The sequence below is a fragment of the Urocitellus parryii genome, chromosome 6 (assembly GCF_045843805.1).
Source record: "Urocitellus parryii isolate mUroPar1 chromosome 6, mUroPar1.hap1, whole genome shotgun sequence".
NCBI lineage: Eukaryota > Metazoa > Chordata > Mammalia > Rodentia > Sciuridae > Urocitellus > Urocitellus parryii.
Window position 1 is genome coordinate 104,133,030 of NC_135536.1, and position 19,544 is coordinate 104,152,573.

General features: G+C 34.3%; 1 protein-coding gene across 5 annotated transcripts in view; it reads right to left on the reverse strand.

Annotated features, from left to right (window-relative positions):
• Nucleotides 1-488: 488 nt before the first annotated feature.
• Sltm (SAFB like transcription modulator) overlaps nt 489-19,544 on the reverse strand; it is a 44,717-nt gene continuing 25,661 nt past the window's right edge. For 4 of the 5 annotated variants that reach the window (XM_026384797.2, XM_026384795.2, XM_026384794.2 and 1 more), the window contains exons 8-21: nt 18,971-19,020; nt 16,913-17,031; nt 14,806-14,955; nt 14,114-14,217; nt 13,366-13,532; nt 12,818-12,903; nt 12,461-12,624; nt 9,781-9,961; nt 8,927-9,051; nt 7,930-8,100; nt 6,835-7,149; nt 6,582-6,726; nt 3,451-3,611; nt 489-1,173 (exon numbers count right to left, since the gene is read on the reverse strand). In XM_026384797.2, the coding sequence (XP_026240582.2) occupies nt 1,065-1,173; nt 3,451-3,611; nt 6,582-6,726; nt 6,835-7,149; nt 7,930-8,100; nt 8,927-9,051; nt 9,781-9,961; nt 12,461-12,624; nt 12,818-12,903; nt 13,366-13,532; nt 14,114-14,217; nt 14,806-14,955; nt 16,913-17,031; nt 18,971-19,020 (2,047 nt within the window). In that variant the 3' untranslated portion in view covers nt 489-1,064. The remainder of the gene's footprint in view (nt 1,174-3,450; nt 3,612-6,581; nt 6,727-6,834; nt 7,150-7,929; nt 8,101-8,926; nt 9,052-9,780; nt 9,962-12,460; nt 12,625-12,817; nt 12,904-13,365; nt 13,533-14,113; nt 14,218-14,805; nt 14,956-16,912; nt 17,032-18,970; nt 19,021-19,544) is intronic. The other variant, XM_077799584.1, reaches the window with a different exon arrangement.

The window sequence follows — 19,544 nt, forward strand, 5'->3', positions numbered from 1 at the left end:
GAAACAAACATCCAAAGACTTCCTTTAAAGTTCTATGGCTAGTAAGTTACTTTGTGGATCACACCAGAAAGGACTGGAGGACTAACTCCTAAAGAGCTGGAAACAAAGACACATACACTTCCAGGTGTGGATTTTTATTTTCACAAAAAGACAACAATGTCTTTCCACATACAAGTATTTACAAAACCCAACTGATTCACCAATCTAGAATCTGGGTTTTTTCCACTTCTCAACATAGTTGGGAACATGGAAACATTAATACCCACACAATTCCCAGAGATGGAATTTATCCATCACACAGTGCAGATTACCTAAAAGTGCACTTACCTGCACAACTCAGTCTAAGAACTTCGTGATACAAACCTTGGCCAAGGTTTTGTTAATCTATTTGGTTTCATACCATGCAAACCTGAACAAGTGTGCTGCTACACTAAACTGAAAATCAGTTCTCATTTTACAATTAAAAAGGTTCTCAACACTTTAGCAACTATACAGAATATGAAGGTTTATTTCAAAAAAGATTACATTTTTTTTTAAACCAGGATACACAGATGCACTTAATGTAACAGTACCTTCTGCAAAAATAGGTTACATAATACTCAGAAATGCAAGGAACAATCTTATTCTCTAAAAATTAAGACAGCAGACTTTTAAGCTTAGACAGCCTCCAAAATGGAGCCTGAAAATGCTTGGTGACAAGAAGTAACTCTAGAGCCCGACACCGCAGAGGTAACGCTGCAAATTAAACCACTACCACACGGCTGCAAACTACTCTTCATATTCACACAGCATTAAACAAAACAGTTTCAATTCCAATCTTTTCGAATGTGTCTTGGTGCTGCAAGAAAAAAAGTTGAATGATACACAAAACTATTAAAAGTTACAACAGAACTATTTAACATCTTCTCTAAAATTGAGAAAAGCAATCATGTTAAATTTTTAAAAAAGAAAAAAAAGTCTGACAGAACTCTCAAGCAAGTCAGAGGTCCTCTTCATAAGTAGTCAAGTAAAGTTTACAGGAGATTTCAATAAATTATCTCAAAACCATGGCAGAGAGCTCATTTTCAAAATCGCCGTGGGGGTCCACCCTTAAATGGCTTAAATCCAGAGCCACTTCCTCTTGGCATGGAATTGCCACTGATCTGTACAATTCTATTAATTGGAGATGCATTACTGAAAGAGGTTTAAAAGAAAAAAATGTCAGAGAACAAAGAACAAATAATCACACAAATACCAACATAGAACATTTTATCAGACTTTGTTCTTTACTGTACTTTATCTACATTAAATCGATTACTCTTTTCCAAAGCCCTATGAGGTATATATATCAACAGTAATCCTGATTTACTTGATGGAGTAATTGAGACCTTGAGATAAAGCAACTAATGGTGGAGTGTGAATCTGAATTTGGCCGTCTTATTTCTGTGTCCCTCTTCAGAGGCCATTTGATGGCCTACGTAAGAATGGACCGCAGATCAACAACATTAGCACCAAACAGAAGGTTATTAGAAATGCAAATTCCACCTCCCCAATTCTACTGTAGTACTAGGGACTGAATACAGGGGCACCCTCCCACTGAGCTATATCCTAAGATGTCTTTTTGTTAGTTTTTAATTTGGAGATGGTCTAAGTTGCTGAATTCTCCTGCCTCAGCCTCTAGAGTTGCTAGAATTACAGGCATACACCACACTGTGCTATTAGAAATGTGAATTCTTTTCAGATTGGACCCAGGGGTGCTCAACCACTGAGCATATCCTTAGCCCTTTTTTATTTTGAGACAGGATCTAGCTAAATTGCCAAGACTGGCTTTGAACTTTCAATCCTTCTGCCTTAGCCTTTAGAGCTGCAGGGATAACAGGCATGCTGCACCACCATGCTCAGGTTAGAAATGTGAATTCTTAATCCCTACCTCAGACCACTGCAGGAGAAATTCTGGGGGTAGGACCCCCAACTGTCTGTTTTAATAAGCCTTTCATGAGATTCTGCTGTTCATAAAAGCTTGAGGAACCTATGTGTTATAAAAAGTCACTCAAGAAATGTTTCTGGAATCTTTATATATAATGCAACTTTATGTATAATTGTATTATATATAAAGTAGTAAAAAGACCCACTCCAAAAGAACAATAATGAAACTGACAAAAATCTACAGTAATGGATAGGCACAGCAGCATATGCCTGTAATCCTAGCTACTTGGGAGGCTGAGGCAATAGGATCACAAGTTCATGGCCAGCCTAGGTAACATAGGGAGACCCTGTCTCAACCAACAATCGCACCACCCCCCCCAAATAAAATGGTTTAAATAGAATAAAACCTATTATAAAAAGGTCTGAATTCCAGGCTGGAGCAAGTAAATGATATACCAAATTGGGAATTTCCAACAGTTAAGACCAAGATGAGGTTCATGTTTTTCTAGTTGGAGAAAGTGAGACAGTTGCTGGCATTGGCCAAGTAAAAGAAGTTTCAGGCAACAAAAGGGACATGAGGGTTGAAACAAGAGAAAAATTTACTTGTGACCATGAATTGATGGAGATAGTTAAAGCATTTTCACGGAGGTGGCAACATACAGTTAACAATAAACAGCAGTGTCTACAGCTCAGTCATTGGTGGAGCCAGGAAAGAGAATCAAAAAGTGAAAAAATTATATAACCTTAGAAAATAAAAGACTTTAAAAATGAGGAAAAACAAAAGTGTAAAATAAAGCTTAACTATGTTAAGGAGCCTGAGAACTAAGAAAATTATCAAGAAAAAGTCATTGGTGATCTTCAGACAGGTAGGGATTACAGGCCTACAACATCATGCCCAGCTAATATTCAAGTCTGATGATATAAGTGATCAATAGGACAGCAGTGATTGGGGTCACTCAGCCAAGCTAGTATCTTCTTTAAGACAAGGAAATGGGAAATAAAGAACGACAAGAGAGAGATGGAGGTAGAGAGGCTAAAGATTGCCTGCTGAAGGGCAAAAGGACGATGATGTGAAGGTGTGGGGGAAGGAAGCAAAACAAACTTGCTTCTTCGCATATGAACAGGCTTTGGGTTAAATGTCCAAGAGTTTTGCTAGTTATTTGAAAGAGCAAGAAATAGAACATACCTTCAATTTCTTCTTCCTATGAATATTAGGAATGCTAGGTAGTGAATAACATGATGGTTCCAAAATGAGGTTAATGTTAATTACCCACTGAATTCTGACACACAGGCATACACGTATCTAGATGAACTTGCCAAAATGCCAATCAATCAACTTCAATGAGGAATACAAACTAACAAATTAATATCAGTTGCCCTGCATGTAATCTTGTAGAGATTCTGAGTCAATAAAATGGGATATGTTTGGCAGACCTAGTTTTTATTAACTGTAATTTAATCTCAGAAACTATAATGGCCTTTAAGGAAAGTATAAAAGTTTGGTTGTGTGATAGCAGAAAATGTCTTAACAGATTAGCTATTTACCTTGAATGTTGGCTTATCATGCCCGTTCCTGCCCGGCCATCACCCATTCGCCTTGTATCATGATAGCCAGGCCCTTGAGAAGGTGGACCATGCCACTCTTTCCTTGGTCCACTTGTGTCCCGTCCATGGCGTTCAACCACATGTCGTTCTTCAGGATAGTGCTAAAGAATAGCATATGAAAAGAAAAGTCACTGACAAAGTCAGTTTCATACTAACTTATTTATACTGTTGGATTTTTTTTTTTTTAGTTGTAGTTGGACACAATACCTTTATTTATTTATTTTTATGTGGTGCTGAGGATTGAACCTAGTGCCCCTGACGTGCTAGGCTAGCCCTCTACCACTAAGCTATAACCCCATTTCTAAACTGGTATGCTTTTAATACTAGAAGCAAAGTAATAAAGTACCCGAGAAGATCAAAAGGATAAGCGATAGAACAGTATACAAAGAGTGCCCATCTGTGTTGTACTGAGAAGCTACTCAGGCTTCGGGGTAGTGTTTAAGGGAAAGGGTTGAGAACCTTAATTTCTATTTTTATAGCTTTCAGCACCATAGCATTTTTTGGCCCTAAGTATTTCAAATGCCTGGATCTATATATATTATATGAAGGCACATACACGCACACACTCAAAAAAGGTCAAAACCTTAAGACAAATCAGGTTGAGAGTATATGAGCAACCTATCAGGACAATGTGCAAATGGAACCTAGAAATAGGAGATGTCATCTTCTTTTAAATTAATTAATTAATTAATTAATTAATTAATATGCAGCGCTGAGGATTGAACCCAGGGCCTCACACATGCAGGCAAGTGCTCTACCACTGAGCCATAACCCCAGCTCAAGAGTTGTCATCTTATTTTACACAATACTAGTTAGTGCTATGGCTCTTACAAGGTGCCACATCCATGACTACAAAAATACAAAGCAGTTAGCATAAAGAAACGGAAGCCATAGAACTAAAGATCTGAGGAAGAGTCAAGAGTTGTGACACCTAGCTTACAGGAAACTGAAGGTGTCCACAGAAATACTTAGAGACAACTTAAGGAGCAACATTGTGAAAAAGAGAATTTTCCTGGGATAATACAGGATCTCCTCCTTAAGATATGTTTTCTAAAAATACACCTGAAAGCAGGTGGTCAGTTTATGAGACTTACTTAAGTTTTACTCTAAATGAGGCAGAACATATAGACTACATACTCAGTCTTAAAAGTTCTGTTCAACCAACCTAGGTACCCTTCAACAGACGAACGGATAAAGAAAATGTGGTATAAATACGCAGTGAAATAAAAAAAATGAAATTATGGCATCTGCAGGTATATAGATGGAACTGAAGATTATAGTAAAGGAAATAAGCCAATAATAAAAAAAAAAAGAAGAAGAAACAAAGGCTAAATGTTCTCTCTGACATGCAGATACTAATATACAATGCTTGTAGTCCCTATCAACATTCACTGGATTAGACAAGGGGAATGAAGGGAAGGCAAGGGAGGTGGGAATAGAAAAGACAGTGGAATGAATTGGACATAACTTTCCTATGTTCATATATGAATACACCACCAGTAAAATGCTACATCATGTATGACCATAAGAATGGGATCCTCATTAGAATAAGTTACACTCTATGTACGTATAATAAGTCAAAATACACTCTACTGTCATGTAAATCTAAAAAGCACAAATAAAATTTTTTAAAAAAGAGAAACTTATTATAAATACTTGTCCAAAAAAAAGATCTGGCTGAGCACAGTGTTATATGCCTGAAATCCCAGAGGCTCCGGAGGTTGAGGGAGGAAAATTGTGAGTTGAAAGCCAGCCTCAACAACAGCGAGGTACTAAGCAACTCAGTGAGACCCAGTCTCTAAATAAAATACAAAGTAGGGCTGGGGATATTGCTCAGTGGTTGAATGCCCCTGAGTCCAATCCCCAGTTTAAAAAAAAAGTTCTGTTCAAGATAAATAGCTCAATGAACCTGTCTATTAAACATTTTTACTTATTAGAAACATAAAAATTTATACAGCCACAAGGCCCAAATCTGTTTCATATATATGCTGGGTAAAATGATATATAATACTAAAAAGAATGCAAAGAGATTTTTGGCCAGATTCCTGGTCAAAAAATATTATTACAAAACCTAATATGTATGTATTCAAATGCAAAATGAAACACCAGGATACAATACAAAGACACACTTCAGAGGATTCTTTTTCTTTTTTTTTTTTTTGTAGTTGTAAATGGACAGAATGACTTTATTTTATTTGTTTATTTTTATGTGGTGTTGAGGATTGAACCCAGTGCCTCACGCATGCTAGGCAAGCACTCTGCTGCTGAGCCCCAGCCCCAGCCACTCAGAATTCTTTTTGATATTCAATTTTATAGAAGTATATTCTATTCATGCTAGTGTCAACTCAAATACCAATATTTCATCAATAAAATGAATTTATATAAGGCAAAAGTTTTTTGCCCATTCAAGCCATTAGGAAATCAAAACTTTCCTCTGCCTAGCTCATTAATTTACAAAACTTTCAAGTCAATACTGTCACAAGAATTAAGCAATTAAGGAGCTCGGTGGGATGGCACACACCTACAATCCCAGCAAGTCAAAAGGCCAAGGCAGAGGAGAACAAGTTCAAGGCCAGTGTGGGCAACTTAGTGAGACCCTGTCCAAAAGCAAAAATAAAAAGCACTGGGAATGCAACTCAGTGGTAGAACACCCCTGGGTTCACTCCTCAATTCCACAAAAATAAAAAATGAAAAGCAATTAAAATATATATTCTACTCATCTTCCTTTATTTAGAAGAGAACAAAAAAAGTTTTATTGCATTTCTATACTAAGCTACTTAATGAAGGAAAGGAGACAATTAAAATAAAGTCATCATTAAGAAGGTTCATTTACCAAATGTAATAATTCTCAAATTATAGCAGCAAGCTTAATAAAAATGAAGTAAATATGTCAAGGTTAGTACCCTACTTTTTTACTACTGATGATTACTGACAGTTCAACTGAGAAAGAGTTAGATTTTTTGAAAGAAACAGTCTCTCGGTCATTTCAATCTAACTAATTTAGGCCACATTATAATGATACTCCATATTTGCAGAGTATGAGTTTCCAGTAAATCATCCTCAGCATTTACCTGGGCTCCACTCCCTCGATCTGAGATGATTCCTCTGTCTCCTTCTCTGCTTCCATAACCTGTGGCATTACTGCGATTTCCAGGGGGAGCGCCTCTCACGCTGTGTCCTGATACTTCTCTACCGGACCGTTCCGGCCTTTCAACTCTATTAAATAAACCACAGAAACAAGATATAATCAAAACTTCATTATAATTTTTTTTAAATCCAAATGCATTATATACTGTTAGAAAGGTGTTAAAAGTACACAAATACCTTGCCTCACGTTTATCTGCAGACATGCTTCCTTCACTTTTCCAGGAGGTTGGTCTAGAAGGATTGGGCCCTGCTTCTCGAGGGTGTCTAGCGTGAGCAATATCAGGCCTGTCATGAATGATCACTGTTCTCCTCTCATCTCGTTCCCCTCGTACCTCTCGTCTGTCTGTTTCTCTAAGTTCGTTTCTTGGTGGTGGAGGCTCATTTCTTCTGGAATCACTGAAATTTTTGGGATACCTTTCAAAGCTTGGATCTTCTCTTCGTGCAGTTGGTCGTGCTTTTTTCCCTTCACTCGGACCAACAAAGCGTTCTCGCCTGTTGTGGAAAAACAACGTAGGTCCTAAGAAGTACTCACTTTGTCTTCTTCTGAACTTTACTCGTATAACCTGTAACTTATGCCACCTTCTTTTCAAAAAAACTAAAGGCAAGACCCACCAAAAAGCTAACTTTAAGAATTTTCATTTAAATTTAGCTAAATGGGGGCTGGGGATGTGGCTCAAGCAGTAGCACGCTCGCCTGGCATGCGTGCGGCCCGGGTTCGATGCTCAGCACCACATACAATCAAAGATGTTGTGTCCGCCGATAACTAAAAAACAAAATATTAAAATTCTCTCTCTCTTTAAAAAAAAAATAATAAAAAAAAATTTAGCTAAATGTCTGGCAGGATAGTTGTTTTTTTTAGAATAAGGAGAAATAATGTCACTCAAATCACTAGCAACTTTAAGAATATTTTATTGTATGTAACAACTGAAGTACTTGTTAAGCTATGTGTTCCCACTCAGTATTAAAGGTAAGAAGATAAAGCCAGCCAACCCACTTAACCTTGCTATAGTGGCCTATTTAACTAATTTTGAATATTGAACCACATTCCCATTAACAAAAAGCAAAATTAGACAAACACATTTTGATCTGAACATTCACTTCTGGCTTAGTACTTCTTTTTTGTGTAAAACCCAGGACTTTGCACATGCTAAGTGTTCAGTGTTCTCCACTGAGCTATACCCCAGTCCCATGATTCAACACTACTTAATTAATATTTTAATAGAGAACCAGAGTTAGCAATAACAAGTCTCAATTTTTAACATATCTACCTACCTTTCAAAAGATGAAGACTGTACAGCTGAACTCTCGGGAAACCTGCCCCTTTCCCGGTGATCAAAGTCATTAAATCTGTTCTGTTGCCGAGAGTAGTCAGATCCATGACTGAATCGTGCATCTGTATCTAGAGACAACTTTTTATTCTCGCTCCAGTAAGGGTCATCTCGCCTTAAAGAGAAATTTTTGCTCATTTATATGAAATGACTTTTACAATAATCAAAACCCATTCACTTGGAGTCATACATACCATGTTAGAACTGTGGACACAAGAAGCTACTAAACTCAAGACACAACACAATTTAGTTAGGAGTGCAAACTAGCAAGGAATTAACTGCTAAATTCTGTAAAGTCATATAATGTTAGAGGAATTTAAACAGAAGAGAAAAATAGTCTTAAAAATCTGCCTGTTTTAAAAATCATTAAATGGAAAAGACAGATAAAACACTTGATGCAATGTTATAATAAACTCTAACTAGCAGTCCACAACCTTTGCAGTTATCTTTAACTTTGGAAAAGCAAGTCTCAAGCACATTCATTCCACCTAGTTGTTCACACAATCTACTAAAGCTCACAGTATTTATATTAAGATAATTAAATGAATATATTTATATTTTTAAATCTATTATTAATGAACACAAACACAAAAGAATTCAGTCTTTCCTAGTTTATGACTTATATTTTTGAACTATCTGCATTACTGATAAAAACTTTCAAAATGGGTCTGAGTTTGAGAATCATTATCAAAACCTACCATGACTACATATTTTCAATCATAACAAAAAATCATTTGGCATTAAAGAAGGAGAAAAGGGAGAGAAAGAAAAGCAGACTATTCCTACTTGATACTGCACTGGGTCCATTCCAGTACTGAAATCCTTCCCATCCCACTTGGCCATGACCTTTTATTCCAGGGACAGGAGCCTGTACTTTTTAGTTCTTTAGTCTTGGCTTGATAGGAATGATAGAGCAAGTAAGGAAGAAAGTAAACAAATACCTATGATCTACATCATGTGGGCGTTTCAAAGAATTCCTTTTTTCTTGTTCATAACGTAGCTGCTGCTGCTGCCTTCTGAGTTCCTCTCGTTCTCGAGCAATCCGTTCGGCTTCCTTACGACGTTCCTTTAGATGACACAGAAGGAAGAACCAGCCAATACAAAATGAAGATAGAAGGTAAGCATATATGCAACTGTGTTTTAATCCAGTCAGTAAAAACCCATCATAGGCTAGTGCCAAGCAAAACACACACCTGGGACAAATAAATTTGATTTCAATAATCTACACTACATGTAACTATTGTTCTGCAACATTAAATATAACAGGGTTGAGTGGTGAAAGCTGGCAAGTATTTGGGAAGGTCAGATTTAGTTTACTCATTTGACTAAAACAAAAGCACTTAAAAGGGAATTAGATATAGAACTCTTAATATGTAGGAAACTAAGTGCCTTAAAACCCTGGATTGCAATTGTACAAAGAGAGGCATTATTTCCTTCCATCCGTGGGATTTTATTCCCACTATCATATGTAAGAAAATACTTATTGTTTTCTAAGATTGGGATAGTGACAGAGCCTGGATTACAACTACTCTGGACTCAGAGTCCTATGCTCAGACTATTAGGCTGCCATTATATTGCAGAGCTACAGTTATTACCAATTATCTAGAACAGACTCACTATTAAACGTATTTTGAACTAGTACCTAATTCATTGTTATCTTTCAGGGATACTTAAATGCTCATTAGTTTAACTCAATCTATAAAAGCTTTACAATAAGTAAAGCAAATTTTAGGAAAAAAATCACAGTGTTTGAAAAAGGTGAGTTATTTAAGATGAAAAGATTTTCTGACTGCACCTGTTCAATACGAATGCGTTCCCTTTCCAAGCGTTCGCGTTCCATTCTCTCTCTCTCTAGTTTTTGCCTTTCAATTTCTAGGCGCTCTCTCTCTCTCTGTAAGCGTTCCCGTTCTTCCCGTTCACGAATTATTCTAATGCGTTCTCGCTCTCGACGCTCTCTTTCTGCAATCTCTCTTCGTCTAACAAAAATCAGTATTTAGAAATACTTAAATTATGCTAGCACTGTGTGAAAGAGAATAGCTGTTGAATTTTTCCTTGAGGTTGTCAATTTTAAACTTCAACTTAATCTCAGTCGTTTTAAGGTAATTGGAAAGAGAACTCAAAATAAAACTTTAAACAGATTCCAATATTGTCACTTTTTTATAAGACTGTCAACTGAACGCTAAATTTTTATAGAATCGTTGCCTTTTAGATGATTCCTGTTTAAACAAAAACCCCACTGAAATAGCCCACTAATTGTCATTTTTAAAAAGATATTCTATAATATATAAATTTATAAAAACTACAAATTTGTCTAACATATATTCTATCTCCTTAAATAATTAATGTACTTTATTCTGATGACTTGGAATTATAACTAAAAACATCAATTATAGCAAATGCTATATATTAAAAAAAATGGTGCTCAAGAGTCCCGTTTGGTGCATTTAACAGATGGCTCCAGGTAACATGCTTTCTGGAGTCAGAGGTAGCTCAATCATTTAAACTAAATTAAAACACTATTTATACTTTTTATAGTGTTTTTGTCTTTCCTCACTCTCAGGTAGTCAGCATACTTTTCTGTCCCTCATCATGTCTTCCTCTAGCAACCTAGTGGTTCTCTCATTGAGTCAATGTTACTCCCATGGAAGCTGAAGGGGCACTTTAAATGACCATGGGGCTGTTCCTAGAATTTAGTAGTTGGGGACCAAGAACTCTAAAAACCTTATGATGCATGAATTGTCAAGAGTAATCCTACACAACAAAAACCATCCAACATGCCTTTCAAATGCTACAGTGGATATTCATGTCATTTATAAATCAAAAGCCTTAAAATAACATCTGAGTCTAGAACCTAACTTCATTTTAATAAATGCTAGTCTTGTTTACTTACTTTTACATATTAATATGTAAGTATTAGTTTTACATATTAAATTTTTTCAGTAATGAAACTCCATGTAAACAGAGGGAATATAATGCTTTTTTTGAGAACTTCACCAAGAGTTGTTCACCATTTCAGAAATCACATTATAATGTAAACACCACTCCTGGTATTTGACTCACCAATCAGTCTGTATTTGCAGTTTTCACATTCACAGTGAGTCTAAATAAGGTACAAATACCTGACTACTCCATTAAGTCTTCTAGGGAGTCATGCCTAAACATTCATATCTGGAATATATATTTTATAATAATAATAATAATAATAATATTATAATTATAATTATAATATATTATTCATTTCTCATTTAGACTTAAATCATTATGTTGATTCTCTGGAAATTATTTGTATAGGTGGATATGTTATGCATCAATGTCATTTCAGGCAAGTAAGAAGGGCATCTGAAATAGTTTTTTATTTAAAAAGGAGTATTTCGGCTAGGTGTACTGGTGCAGGCCTTTAGTCTTAGCAACTTGTGAGGCTGACAAAAAGGATCCCTTGAGCTGGAATTCAAGGCCAGCCTGGGAAACAGTGAGTCTCTATCTCAAAAATAAATAAAAAAGGGGTATTGGTCTAACAGGTTTGAGAATCCCTGTCCTACCAACTCCTTATTCTTCTCTCCTCAAAACCTGTTAATTAAACAAACAGGAAGCTAAGCACATTGTGCCTTCATCTAAAAAGGAAAAAAGGTTTTAGTGAAGCTGTATGGTAATGACTGTATTACTTAAGTTGCTAAAAGTATCTCTGGCAAATGAGTAGATGAAATCCCATAATTGACCTCTGGACAAGATAGTTTAGCATTTGGAAAAATATATTAAAAAACACATTCACAAGAATATTTCAAATGCCATCCAAAAATTGGTAGATGAAGGTAAACTGGAACTCATGATTATCTGTTGAGGTATCACCACTAGAAACAGAAACAAAATTTTTTGTTTTCAGTCTGATTTAAAAAAAAAATGCCTATGTAGGGATGGAATTTGAATACAGTAACATTTATTGGTTGAGCAAGTCTTCCCTCACTTGGGCAATAACAAACTAAAGAACAATATATTTTTATTGATGAGTTTTGTGTTAAAATTTAAGCACAGCATTTGAATTCTGTAACTTACTGTGAAACTATCTCAAAATTTTTTTCCTTTAAAGTCTTTTTTTTTTTTTTTTAATGGCAGCAGCTTTGGAGTACAGGAAAGAGCATTGGACTTGGAGTCAGAAGACTTGGATCTGAGTCCCGACTCTGCCACTCAATAGCCATGTGGTTTTAGAAGAGTCATTTAGCCTCTCTGGGCCTCCACATTTTTGTATGAAATACTGCACATAACTAACCTTAATAAATTGTGATTGGAGATAACAGATGGGAAAATGCTTTCTAAAATTTTGTAAAGTGCTATGAAAATTTAAGAAATCATAAATAGTACTACATTTCTTTAAAGTGGCAAATAGTCTTCTGCAGGACTATAATTTCCAGAAATCTGGCTGGTAACTAGAATTAAAGATGTACTAATATAAAACAAGTATAAAATGGACTCTTTCCTACCTTCGGAGGGAAATTGCTCGTCGCAGTCTTTCAAAACGAACTAAATGTTCTCTCAATCTTTGTTCCTTCATCTTTTCAAAAGGCAAAATCTCTTTCCTTCTGTAGTCTTTGTCCCTTTTTTTATCTAGGCTAGCTCTGTCCTTTTCCTTGCTTCTTCCATGAATCTATCAGGGGGGAAAAAAAAGAGGATTAAAAGTTAAAATTATATTGGGTTTTATTTTTCAGTTTAACAGATCAATTAAAAAGTTCAAATGCTTGAGTAACATTTTTTCTTAGGTTTTCCAGCATGCACATATACAAAAATGGTTACACAATTATCTTCTTTGGTAAACAACTGAAAGAGTCTCAAAGACTTACTTTTTCATATCTTCCTCTTCTTGATGGCCTACAATGATCTCCCTTAGTTTTGTCTAATATTACCATGTGTCCTGGACTCTTTGAACCTAAAAAGAGAAAAAAATATACAGGTAAACAAACATCTAAAAAATATTTTGTTGAAAAGAACATATACACGTAAAAAATGCTGAATTCTTATACAGATATTCACAAGCCAATACATGAAATAAAAAAAGTTTCTTATTCTGAGAAATTAAATGGGAGATTTTTAAATAGTTCAACCTGCTAACATAAATAATTTCAATGAAACTAAAAGGTCCTAACTCAATATTATAAATCAATGATCATTTTAAGACAGCTTAGATTTTTTTTTTGCTACATTCCAAATCAGCTCAAATATTTAAAGAGAAGACAGTTAGTCCTACTAAAACTTCTTCTCTACCACAGACACCTAACAACAAAGCTTAAATATTCACCTGGATTTGTAATCTCAGGTTTTCCCTTCCACTGTAAAAAGTAAGTAGTAGATTGCATTAGAAAGGGATTGAGAAGAAATATACATAGCATACTTATTCGCTTCTTTTCTTCACTTTTTTTAATCGATTCTGAAGTTTGGCCACTTCCTCCATTATCATTCTTCTCATCTTTACCTTCTATTTTCTTAGCATCCTTGCTTTCTTTTTTTTCAAATTTTTCAGATGACCTTTTCTCTTCTTTTTTGACAGAGGCTTGTATCCTGACCATATCACCCCAGACAAGAAAACAGAATGAGGACTACTTCATTAATGTACCAAAAAGTCTATATGTATATTAAAAACAAAACAAAACAAAATGTAACCTAGCACTAAATAAAACTATTATGGTTTGGATATGAGGTGTCCCCCAAAATCTCCTGTGCTAGTGCAGGAATTTATAGATGAAATGATTGGATTGTGAGAGGTGTAATCTAATCAGTCCATTCTTGTTTGAATGGAATGATTGGATGTTAACTGTAGGCAGATGGGACATAGTTGGAGGTGGCAGGTCATTGGGTTGTACCCTGGAAAAGTGTATTTTCCCTGTTATCCCTTCCCTCTCTCTACTTCCTGACCCCTCCATTTGCTGAGCAGTAAGCTGGGGCCTTCCTTCATGATGTGCACAGAGTAACGGAGTCAGGCACCTCCAAAATGAGACCTCTGAAACCGTAAGCCCCAAATAAACATTCTTCTCAGGTATTTGGTCACAGTGAGAACCACTTCACTAATGTACCAAAAAAGTCTGCTTAACAAAACAAAACAAACCTGAACCCAGCACTAAATAAAATAAATAAATCCTTACTTGCTACTTCTATCACTCATATTTTTTTTATCTCCAGAACTTCTTGAACTACTCTTTTCATCATTTTCTTTCTTCATTTCTTTCTTAGAAGGATCACCTTTTACCTGAAAGGTTTAAGCCAGAAAAAAAAAATAAATCTTTAAATTTTAAAGTTACATTATGATTATAAAAAGTGTGTTGATAGCAGAAAACTTGGAAAACACAGAAAATTATTTTTATAAAAAAGTAAATTAAAAAGTGAATGCAGGGTCTGGGGTTGTGGCTCAGTGGTAGAGTGCTCACTTAGCAAGTGTGAGGCACTGGGTTTGATTCTCAACATCGCATATAAATAAATGAATAAAATAAAGGTTCATCAACATCTAAAAAATATAATTTTTTAAAAAAGTGAATGCATAAAAATAAAACTCACTCTGATATTACTTCCTGCCCGTATCATCCTTAAATTGAAAATTACAGATTGATTATCTCTTCTGAAATGCTCAGGACCAAACTGTTCCATGTCTGAATTTTGGAATATGTACACAGGCTTTACAATTTGAGCATACTAATTCTGAAACTCTAAAAAATAAACAATGCTCTGAAGTTTGAAGCAGTTTAAAGAGTTTCAGATTTTGGATTTCCAGATTTGTGATTTTCAACCAGCCTTTGTCATCGAATTAATCTCCTTCTTATGAACAATTAGGCAAACTTACTTTTTCAACAGAAATCAGCTGACCATGCAGCTCAGTGCGATGAAGATGTGCAATACATCTGGCCACCTCTGTGCTTGACGACATAGTTACAATGCCATAGCATTTTGCCCCAGGACTTCGAGCATTTGTAACTACCTTTGCACTAAGAACCTATAAAATGAGATTATACTTTAGTAAGTTTTATAATTTAACAACTAATTACACATTTCAAAATAGATAAAACTTCAGAACTGAGACTATTCAAATTAAAGGATATAGTGAAGACATTAATTCAAGACAAATTCTGTATATGTGCCATTCTGTTTCAAGCTCTTATGATCAATATATCTGCCTTATCAATATGAACTTAGTGCTCACGGGAAGGTAAGTGTTAAAAAGCAATTTAAAATACTTTTTAAATTTATTTATTTACCTATTCTCCCACCCCAAAATGTACCTCCAAACAACTAGTCATATCAATAAAGTAATGATATGATTCACAAAAGCAAAGTGACCAGATACGTTTCTAGATTATAGACAAATGTTAACACTTTCCTATGAGTCACTTTGTATTTCAAAAATGAATAAAGAACCAGTCACTTGTTTAAAAAAAAAAAAAAAAAAAGCAAGACTTAAAAATACATCCTTGGGCTGGGGTTGTGGCTAAGTAATAGAGTGCTTGCCTAGCATGTATGAGGCACTGGGTTCAATTCTCAGCACCACATATAAACAAATAAAGGTTCATTGACTACTAAATTAAAAAAAAAATCCTAAAAATATATATCCCCAAATTTAAAAAACAACACCTATATAATTTCAAAATATTTATTAATACAAAAATGACAAATACTTTCAATTCTATAGAATGGATAGTTAAAAGAGACAAAGCAGGTATGGATGAGTGAGAAGAAAAGTGAAAACAATAATTCAATGCTGAGCAAGGAGGAACAAAGACACAATGCCAGGAAGAGGTAAACAGTTAATTTAAGAGGTTTTACAGTATGAGTGGCAAGAAACTATCAGGTTTTATTGTCCCACAACAATTTAAATTTTAAGTCCAAGGTCCTATTATATCAAATAGATATATCCTTATATAGGTTTAGTCCTAACAAATACCAACATTCAAATATTGCTTTTGCCTAACAATACATTACTGAAAATAGAAATATATACCACAGTTGATTAAGGTACTACAATCCTCAGTGTCCTAAATCTGATACCTCAAGAACCTCATTTGCTCAGGTTACTCTCTAATGCTGAAGAAAAAAGCCCTCCTAAAGTCAGCAAGACAGGTTTTTGCAATATTCATTAATGGCTATATACCAATACTGGCTATTCATTTAATAAATATTCAAACCCTGTCATAGACAAAGTACAGTAGATAAGGCTCCTGCCCTCAAAGAAACACTGATGTAAGTGAAAAACTTAATGTAAGGAAAAAAGTACTTTGTGCCTTAAGAGATACACACTGCAGTCCAATGCCACAGGAATACATTGACTCTTCTTTAACCACTACTTCTTTTTAGTTTTCCCCTTAAATGCCAGAGAAACATTTCCTAACGAATGAGACACCCCTCCCCGACTCTGAACACTCCACAGTCTTCCTTCCTTCGCACTCAGAACAACTTCTGATTATTTAAACACACACACACACACACACACACACACACACACACACACACGGAAATCCCTAGAAATATATATCCAGTTTTACATTTTTCCGTATCACTGGAATGGAATCTCTGAAACAAATCATATTTGGGGTTTTCCTCCTCAAAATACATAACTCCTATTACCTAATACCAGCCTGGTTACATTTGCAAGATGACCAAATTAACCTCAGCAACGTGCTAGATCCCATGCTAAATAAAGTACTAGAAAAAATCATGACGAATAAAACTCAGTCCTTTTAAGCTTTGGAAAATAAAGATCATCAGGGCTCAAAGTGAGATAAAACACCATTCAACCCTTTACCCCAATCTATCATTACCTCAGTATTCAATAATTATACTTGTAATCATCCAAAGAGATACAAAAATGACAATACATTTAAATAATATTGTTTTGAATATAATCTGTTTCAACTGCAGATACTAGAAAGATGGATAAGAAGGTAAAAAGAATGTACCTTTCCATATTTGCCAAAGAGGTTCTTCAAATCAGCAGCTTTGGTATTAGAAGAAAGTCCACTAACCCAGATATTTTTAGTTGAGCTTCCACTGCTACCACTAGTACTACTTGTACTTCCTAGAATAGATTTAATATCAGATGTTTAAGTATCTTACTCAGAATTTTTTTTTCAAAAATTAAAAGGGCCATGTTCTTTCAAAGTATCAAATCCTTTCATTTCAATTGATAATATGATCATACTATATGCAAAATCCTATGAATCTGCTAGTATTACAATCAACCAGAATAACTTATAACATAATTAGTAAGCAAAGAAATATTATTTGAACACTTCCTATAACATGAATGTTAAGTCAAAGTGGGTGAAAATCAAATGTGTGTCTTGGACCTTTTCTGTTCAGTTTTAATAATTTAAACACTATTACTGCACTGAACAAGACAAACAATAAACAGTCATCTGGAATGAACAGACTGCTTAATTCCTTATCTGTTGGGGGCTTTAGATTTTGAGAAATTGTAGTGGAAGAGGGATAAGTCAGAGCAAAGGATAAAGTGCTTTCAAGTATCTAAATGGTTAATAACAAAGCCTAAGACTAACTAACCGATTCATCACCTTCATAGTCTTTTAGAAAAAGGATAAGAGAAAATGGGAATTATATACAGTTAGATAATACTGGATCCATGATTCATACATATACATTATATATGAGAATACAAGCCCAGTCAATCACCCTTTAATGCTTTTCTTCAAACATGCCACAATAGAACAATTTTTATAATTCCATGCTACTATATGTAGAAAGAGTAAATTTTTCAATACTTTAAAGAGTTGCATGACATAGGCAGTTGAAAAACTACTCAGTGTCCACTTATAGGAGAGAGACAATGTATTGATTCAAATATTTTAAATATTAATGGCTTATGCTTTTCTAATTTTAAGAATAACATTCATCAAAGAATCTATTTTATCTTATGAAAGGTTAGAAGTTTGTGTATCTTTTTTGTTACTAGTAACATTCTGGGTCACATATCTTATTACAAAAAAAGAAAATAACAGGAAAAATAAAAAGCACTACTTAACCAAGAATCAAGCTTCTACATTTAAAGGATAATTTTATGAACTTTTTGTATCTTATTCATTAACCTAAACTATAAGAAATGTGAGTATTCCAACTGTCAATTAGTGAATCAAATCACTATAATTTCTAACTATTAAAATATACTAACAAAATGCACTAAATAAACCATAAAGGAGGCATATGATCCTCCTTTAGACACTAAAGAGGTATTTTAGGACTTTGTATTACCTAAATGGTAGATTTACTCTAAAATGCTTTTATTAGAAAACAAACATTTTTCAAGTAGACACAGCATTATATACAAGATGATTTTTTGTATGTATTATTTACAAATAATATGTATTATTTGTAGCTTGTGACCATGAGATAACCAGTGATTTTCCAAAACAAAAAGCAATCAAATATTACATCTTGAAACTTAAAAGACTTTTTTTAAAAAATTATTTTTCCACAAAGTAAGCCAAGTTAGGAAGTAAATTCTAAAGCATTAAGATCATGTAAGCAGGTTGTATTCATAGACGTATGCTCTGATTTAAAGAATGAAGAAAGTAAAACCAAAGTGTAGAGACTAATTATCTTTAAAAAACTTGACTCCATGAATTCACACAAATAATATTTATTATTTACATTTCCTCCTCAAGAGAATGGGAAAATGAATGTGGTCCATGTACAGTGGTTACAAATGACTGCAACTAAAGATAAAATACTTCTGAAATTATAAGCATGAAATATCTATTAATGTTCAATACAATTGCTTAGAATACAATCGATAAATTTCCCTAGCAAATGGTTTTTTAACATACTCATACCAATTTACAAAGTAATTAAATAATAATACTTTATTCATAGTTACACAAAGGCAAAATTTTTAGTTAATAAAAATTATAAGAACTGAATGTCAAAGAAAATAACAGACAACTATTACTTTTTAGTGAAATTATGCAATGCTATCACTGAAATAGGAAAAAATCCATTACCTTTGTCATCTTTAGATGATGTCTTGCTGTCTTTAGATTCCTTTGAAGAGCTAAAGAGGCAAATCATCAGAAGAAAATTGAAAACAAAAAACAAAAACAAAACAAAAACCGAGCAGTTTGATATTGAATATATTGCAAACTAGTGCTATTCATACAAATTAACAATTCCAAAAGCCTAGAATAGGTTATTTGAACAAATGACTCCCTTAGGATTCTTGCACTGATTTTCCCCAAGATGCCTGAAGATCTAGATTTTCTGATAATTCTATTCAGTGGATATATGGCCATCTTCTCCAGATTTCAGGACTGGGACTTGACTTCATTTTGTGTTCTTAGAACTGATAGTTGTTCATTAACCATCATCACAAGGATTTTTAAAAATAAAACACAAAAAAATTGTCAATTTGAAAAACAAAAACAAAAACAAAAACAACCAAAAAACCAAATATATGCTGACAATTCGACAATGCAATCAGTAGGACACACTGCATATTATGAAGGTCTTGAATTTTTTTTAAAAGTAACTTATGACGGTCAAAAATATTATAGGCAGGATCATAAGATACTAATTACT